The sequence below is a fragment of the Musa acuminata genome, unplaced genomic scaffold (assembly GCF_036884655.1).
Source record: "Musa acuminata AAA Group cultivar baxijiao unplaced genomic scaffold, Cavendish_Baxijiao_AAA HiC_scaffold_1077, whole genome shotgun sequence".
NCBI classification, from domain to species: domain Eukaryota; kingdom Viridiplantae; phylum Streptophyta; class Magnoliopsida; order Zingiberales; family Musaceae; genus Musa; species Musa acuminata.
Window position 1 is genome coordinate 1224420 of NW_027021291.1, and position 7601 is coordinate 1232020.

At 49.8% G+C, this 7601-nt stretch overlaps 1 protein-coding gene across 1 annotated transcript; it reads left to right on the forward strand.

Annotated features, from left to right (window-relative positions):
- Window positions 1-3697: 3697 nt before the first annotated feature.
- LOC135666214 (uncharacterized) lies at window positions 3698-7243 on the forward strand. Its single transcript, XM_065177783.1, has 4 exons — window positions 3698-4372; window positions 4472-4861; window positions 4949-6301; window positions 6398-7243. The coding sequence occupies exons 1-4, from the start codon at window positions 3698-3700 to the stop codon at window positions 7241-7243; spliced, it is 3264 nt and encodes a 1087-aa protein (XP_065033855.1).
- Window positions 7244-7601: the final 358 nt, after the last annotated feature.

Here is a 7601-nt window from a genome sequence, read left to right on the forward strand (position 1 = left end):
ATTTTTGTAATTTTCTAATTGTTCCAAACTATTACTAGTGGCATTAATCAAATTTTGTTTTTCTCATTCTATTTCAGAGTATCCATTCATTCGATACTCATATGCTTCCATTTCCACTTTACATAAGCGAGCCCGGGCTCTTTCGAGCTGCTCAATGGCCCCTTTACGTAATTCTTCCGAATTTCGAATAGTATTCAAAATCCTCTGTTTTCGATTATCTAATAAATCATTTAATGAAAGTAGATTATCTTATCATTAATTTCAAAACTTCCATGATCTCTTCCCAAACCAAACATGAATCTTTCGATTCATTTGGCTCTCACGCTCAATTATTTATTTTATTTATGGTGTGGGTATTCCCATATCTTTTTTAATGTTTTATTTATGGTGTGGGTATTCCCATATCTTTTTTAATGTAATGAGCCTACCCTCTCTTTTCTGTTTGTATTCAAAGATGTCAAAACTGATACAAGACCAGAATATCAGGAGGACTCTTCCGACTAGACCAGACAAAAATCTAGAATTGTCAACAAAGTTGTTTCTTTATTTGTATTTTATTTATATTTGTTTTGTATTTTATTTATCATTTTCAATTTTAGAATTCTATTTCATTTTTCATTTTTTAAAAATGAAAATAATAATTATTATATTTTTTTATTTGTTTCTTCAAGTCCAAAAATTCCTTTTTTTTATACATAGGTCGTCATTTTGGCATTAGATAAAAAAAGCAAAGTGCTCATTTTTCTAGTAAATGGTTCAAATTCTTTTATCGATACGAGTGTTCTATATCAAATCAAATAAATTACCAACTATTTTTTTTTAACCATTTCGTTACTAACGTAGTGGTAGAAGTGGTAGAAAGAGTACCATGTTTTACCTAGACTTTAAACAATTTAGCTTTAACCATGTTAATGGTCTCACATTATTGGTTGATAGAGAATCAAAGTGGATTTACCAATAAGTCACGAAATGCTATGGTTCTTACATATGATTTCTTAATTTATTCAGAAGTAATTCATCGAGATCGTGCACCTTTTTCCTATTTCTCCTATAAATACCATAAATAAAGTGCAGCCGGATGGATCCAACCTATTCTTGAAATACACAACTCGCACACACTCCCTTTCCAAAATAAATCAATACACCAAGCACTACACTTAGATTTATTGGATTTGTTGCTAAAATATCGGTATTAAACCCGAAACTCCCGGCAGATGGCCAGTGACCCAAGGAAACGAAAGAATCGATTACATTTTTCATATGCTCCCCTCTCTTATGGATAGGACTAACAAAGAACAGAGTTCTTTTTGTATCACTTCACTCGCCTTTTTTTGATCGATTTCTTTGTTGAATCTTGTATTTTGATGATGAAACTACTTGATATATGTTTATGATTTAATCTGCGGTTTGAGTAACGCAGGATGCTTCGATCAGGATGAGACAATTAAAGCAGGAAAATCATGTTGTGCCGAAGGAACATGTCAGAAGATTGGACGTCGGGCCGGTGGATCGGTCGACGTATCGACAGAAGGCTTCGGGCCGTGGAATCGGGCATCAGGCCAAGAAGAGCGGGTATTGTGCCAAGGATATCGGAGTTGCGGAGTCAACTGGCTGATTGGGCAATAGGCTGCAGGAGAGGACGATGCACCGAAGAATCGGACGAAGCGTCGAGTGACCAATGACATGTCGGACAACTTGGTTAATTGCTTAGGATTAATTGTCTCGATCGAAGTTTTGTTTTATTGTGCAGGATTAACTATGATAACGATGAAGACATAAAGCGAAACAAAGTGTCGGAGTCAAGCGCGAAGGATTTGTTGCGAGTTCGAGAGTTCGACGGAAGTCCGAAGGTTCATCGGGAATGCTACCGGAACTAGCCGAGAATGAGTTGGGAGCTTGCCGAAGGGTTTTTCGGAAGCTCGCCGGAAGGTTCGTTGGAAGTTCGCGGAGCTCGCCGAGAAAGATCGGAGCTTGCCGAAGAAGCTCGTTGGAACTCGCTAAGATCAAATCGTGAAGTCTAGAAGCTTGCCGGGAGTCCGCAGAATGGTTTCCGAGAGTTCATCGGAAGACCGCCGGAAGTTTGCCGGAAGCTCGCCAAAAGAAGTCTTGACTTGCGGACTTTGTAATAGCTTAGAAAATGTCTTTAAAATCATAGTTAGCATGTTAATTAGGGTTAGGATTAGGTGTTAATCCTATAACCCAAGTAGGGGCCAATTAGGCTCAAGTTCGGACTGGTTTGGGCCAAGTTTGGAGCCAAACCAAGTGAGCTGAAATAGTGAAGGAGGTGCAACCGCCCCAGGCAGGAGGTGCAACCACCTGGGCTAAGTCTCCCAGTGAGACTGGGCGGTGCAACCGCCCCAGCCAGGAGGTGGCACCGCCTGAGCTCAGTCTTCGAGCTAGACTGGGCGGTGCAACCTCCCTGACAGAGAGGTGGCACCGCCTGAGCTCGGTCTTCGAGCTCTGGCAGAGAGGTGCAACCGCCTCAGTCAATAGGTGGCACCGCCTGGGGCTCAGTCTCCGAGCCAGACTCAGGCGGTGCAACCGCCCCTGACAGAGAGGTGCAACCGCTTGAGCTCAGTCTTCGAGCTCTGCCAGGCGGTGCAACCGCTCCAGTCAGGAGGTGCAACCGCCTGATCCCGGAATTCCAGGATTTGATCGTTTTGAGCTCCAAATTTGAACTGGGTTGGGGCCTATAAATACCCCACCCATTCAGCACAGAAAGCACACAGACCTACACCGAAATCTTGATCCTTTTTGTGATTCTAAGAGCTCAAAATTGTTGTAAAGCCTTTAAGTCTCCTCCTTCTGTTCTTCAAGCTTTTGAGTTGTAAAGTGAGGAGAGAAAGGTTCTGTAAGGGTTGTCTCCTGAGCCCATCAAAAGGAGTGAAACTGTAAAAGGGCAGTTGGCCTTCGCCTATTGAAGGAAGGCCTCTAGTTGACGTCGGTGACCTCGTCGGAGGAGGAAGCCAAAAGTGGAGTAGGTCAAGACTGACCGAACCACTCTAAATCTCTGGTTTGCTTTTATTTCGAGTACCTTATCATTACTGCAAACCTCCTACATAGCTACTGCTCTCTGCGCCTTTACGAACAAGTTTCTAAGTGCTGATCTTTCCAAATCTGCATTCAGACGTAAATCGGTGTTTTTCGTACGATCTTTACATTGCAGCTTACGTTTGCGTTTTGATTCTGCAAAACTGTCTTCTGCGCTTTTACGAACTAGTTTCTAAGTTCAGATCCGTTTGAAACTGTTTTAGACGCAAACTACGTTTAGACGTAAAACTGCGTTCAAACGTAAAACTGCGTTTAGACGCAAACTGCGTTTAGACGTAAAACTGCGTTTAAACGTAAACTGCGCAAACTGTGTTTAAACATAAAACTGTGTTTTAGACGTAAACTACTTTTAAACATAAAACTATGTTTAGACGTAAAACTGCGTTTAGACGCAAACTGCGTTTAGACGTAAAATTGCGTTTAGACGTAAACTGAGTTTAGACGCAAAACTGTGTTTAGACGTAAACTGCGCAAACTGTGTTTAGACATAAAACTGTGTTTTAGACGTAAACTACTTTTGAACGCAAAACTATGTTTAGACATAAAACTGCGTTTAGACGCAAACTACGTTTAGACGTAAAACTGCGTTTAGACGTAAACTAAGAGCCATTACCTCTAAAACACAGTTTACCTTGCCTCTGCGTTCATGGGAGATTCAATATCGCCCCTGGGAGCCATTACCTTGCCTCTGACTATGGGGACCCCGCCGAGATCGAAGACCATAATGACCACTTTCCTGGTGGTCGACCATCCCACCGCTTACAATGCCATACTAGGTCGACCGACCCTCAACAAGGTCAGAGCCGTCGTCTCAACCTACTACCAAACCGTCAAATTCCTGACTCGCGAGGGGGTCGGGGAAGTCACCGGAAGCCCCCGAGAGTCCAGGCGCTGCTACCTTACCTCCGTCTCATTAGGCAAGAGAACCAGGGCCGAGGCACCCTTGGAAGATCCACGGGAAGCGAAGAAACTGGCTCCTCATCCCGAGCCGAGGGGATCCACTGTTGACGTTCCTTTGCAGGAAGCGCGGCCGAACCAAACGGTTAGGGTCGGATCGGAACTACCCGAACGGGAACGGGAACAGCTCGTCGGTCTTCTGCGGGAAAATGCCGACATCTTCGCCTGGTCCCCATCGGACATGGGGGGGGTCGACCCAGTGGTCGCGGAGCATCATCTCAATATCCCACCTGACGCTCGCCCAGTGAAGCAAAAGCCCCGGCGCCACGCCCCTGACCAACAACGCGGCATACAAGAGGAGGTGGACCGACTCTTAGCGGTAGGCTTCATAGAAGAAGCCAAGTATCCTCAGTGGTTGTCCAATGTAGTTCTCGTGAAAAAACACAATGGAAGCTGGAGGATGTGCATTGACTACACCAGTCTCAACAGTGCGTGTCCTAAAGACTGCTATCCCCTCCCGAAGATCGACCAGCTAGTCGACGCGACGGCGGGGCATGCACGCCTCTCTTTCATGGACGCCTATTCAGGGTACAACCAGATCAAGATGGCGCTCGAAGATAGAGAACATACGGCTTTCCTCACCGATCAAGGGATATACTTCTACAAGGTCATGCCGTTCGGGTTAAAAAATGCCGGGGCCACATACCAGAGGACGGTAAACAAGATGTTTGCCCATCAAATCGGCAGAAACATGGAAGTCTACGTGGACGACATGATTGTGAAAAGCCGAGAGGCCGGAACGCACCTTGCCGACCTGGCCGAGGCCTTCGCCACGCTGCGCAAGTTCGGCATGCGGCTCAACCCCACAAAGTGCGCTTTCGGCGTCACCTCCGGGAAGTTCCTAGGATTCATTGTACACTAGAGAGGAATCGACGCCGACCCGGAGAAGGTACAGGCAATAATCGATATGTAGTCCCCCCGGACAGTTAAGGACCTGCAGCGATTCAACGGAAGACTTGTCGCCCTGTCCCGCTTCCTCGCCCGATCGGGCGATCGCTGCCTCCCGTTCTTCAAGGCGCTCAAAAACCCGAAGAATTTCCAATGGACATTGGAATGCGAGGAGGCTTTAAAGCAGATAAAGCAACACCTGGCCAGCCTCCCTCGGCTCGCCTCTGTCTCCCCCGGCGAGAAGCTGGGACTCTACCTAGCAGCCTCCCCGCATGCGGTCAGCTCCGTCCTTGTCAAGGAAAGCTCCGGCCCGCAACTCCCGATCTACTACGTCAGCCACGTCCTGAGTGGACCTGAAGAGCGCTACCCGCCGATAGAAAAACTCGCACTCGCCCTGATGCTCTCGGCTCGGAAGTTGCGCCCTTACTTCCAGGCGCACCCGGTGGAAGTCATCACCGACCAGCCTCTCCGGCAGGTCTTAACAAAATTCGATGTTGCAGGTCGGCTCCTCCGATGGGCGGTGGAGCTCGGTGAACATGATATCAGTTACGTACCCAGGACCGCCATGAAGGCCCAGGCGGTAGCCGACTTCGTCGCGGAGTTAGCTCCGATAGACAGAGATCCCGAGCAAACCCCCGAGGCTTGGATCCTACACGTGGACGGCTCGGCCAACTCGAGTGGTGCCGGAGCGGGGCTGGTCCTCCTCGCCCCTGACGGACGCTCGTTCGAGCGTTCCCTCCGCTTCAGGTTTAAAGCCACTAATAACGATGCGGAATACGAGGCACTCCTAGCGGGATTGAGGCTGGCCCTCGAGATGCAGGTGGACGCAATACATGTCCTCACCGACTCGCAACTTGTGGCCAAACAGCTCAGCGGTGGATATGAAGCTCGGGACGCAACCATGGCCAAATACCTGGCACGGGTAAGAGACCTAACCGCGAGATTCCCTTACTTTACATTATCTAATGTTCCGAGGGAGGAAAACGAGCGAGCCGATGCGCTCGCTAAGCTGGCGTCAAGACAAACCCCCGAAGCGTGGCCAGAGATTGAGGAGCTCCCCGCTCGTGCCATCGAAGTAGCGACTATGGCCCCAGGCGGTGCGCCGACCACGTGGGTGCAAGAGTTGCTGCGCTTCAAGCGGGATGGAACTCTCCCCCTCGACGAAGTCGCAGCTCGGCGTCTGCGCCGCACACACGCGTGGTACGCCGAGGAGAGTGGTCGCCTTTACAAACGGTCCTTCACCCATCCCCTCCTGCGATGCTTGGAGCCTGACGAAGCACGGACAGTCCTGGCCGAAACTCACGAGGGGGTCTGCGGCGAACACATCGGCGGACGAACCTTGGCGCACAAGATACTCCGCCAAGGCTACTACTGGCCAACCATGTGCCGAGATGCGAAAGCCTACGTTCAGCGGTGCGGTTCGTGCTAGCAACACGCCCGCGCACCCCGACAACCCTCGGTCCCGCTCTGCCCCATCGACTGCGCATGGTCGTTTGCCCAGTGGGGGCTGGACCTCCTCGGTCCCTTCCCACCGGCTTCTGGACAGCAGAAGTACATAATTGTAGGAGTAGACTACTTCACAAAGTGGGTCGAGGCCGAGCCACTGGCGACGATCACGGAACATCAGATGGAGAAATTCGTGTGGAAGAACCTGGTAACTCGGTTCGGGTTGCCCAGGGCCATTATCACCGACAACGGACCTCAGTTCGCAGGCACATGGTTCCGGGAATTCTGCGCCGGTCATGGCATTCAACTAAGGTTCAGCTCGGTGGCCCACCCTCAGACGAACGGGTTGGCCGAGGTAACCAACAAGTCCATCTTAGATGGCCTCAAAAGAAGAGTGTCTGCGGCCCGATCGACCTGGACGGACGAGCTCCCCAGTGTGTTATGGTCGCTGCGCACCACTCCCAAGACTGCGACCGGAGAATCCCCGTACAGCTTGACGTTCGGAACCGAGGCCATCCTACCACCCGAGATGGCTATTGCCACGCTTCGAACGAGGAGCTACGACGAGGAAGCCTCGAACCAGGGACTTCGCGCCAGCCTCGACATGCTCGAGGAGCGACGCACCGACGCGCACCTGAAGGCCCTCTCTCACCAGAGAGCCGTCGCCAGGGTCTACAACAGAAAGGTACGACCCCGACCGATCAAGTTAGGCGATCTAGTCCTACGAAGGGCCGAGGTCAGCAACCCGACCCGAACGAGGGGGAAGCTGGCCCCCAAGTGGGAGGGACCATATCGGGTCGCCGGCGTGGTCCAACCGGGTACGTATCGGCTCACAGCGATGGACGGTTCCTCCTTGCCGAGAACGTGGAACATCCAGAACCTTAAAAAGTTCTTTGTCTGAGGTCAATACCCGTGTTAACATCTCCCAAGTCGAAGCTGTGCAATTTCTGAAGCTCAAAAACATACGGGGAAAGGACCTTTATTTCTGAAGCATGAGAATACAAGACAACTCTCGAAGCGAAAAGGCACACTGGGAGAAGATTTTACGAAGCACGGGATTACAACTGCGACCTGACCCGAAGACTACAAAAGTTACAAGAAGCTAAAACGGCTCGGCTGAGCCGACTTCAAGACTGCCCTAAGCCATCGGGGCCCCCGACGCTATCGTCGAAAGGAACCTCCTCCGGCATGTCTACGTCCAAGTCCTCGGGGTGCGAGGTAAAAGGATCCGCCTCGACCCCCAACCTGGGATGGCACGT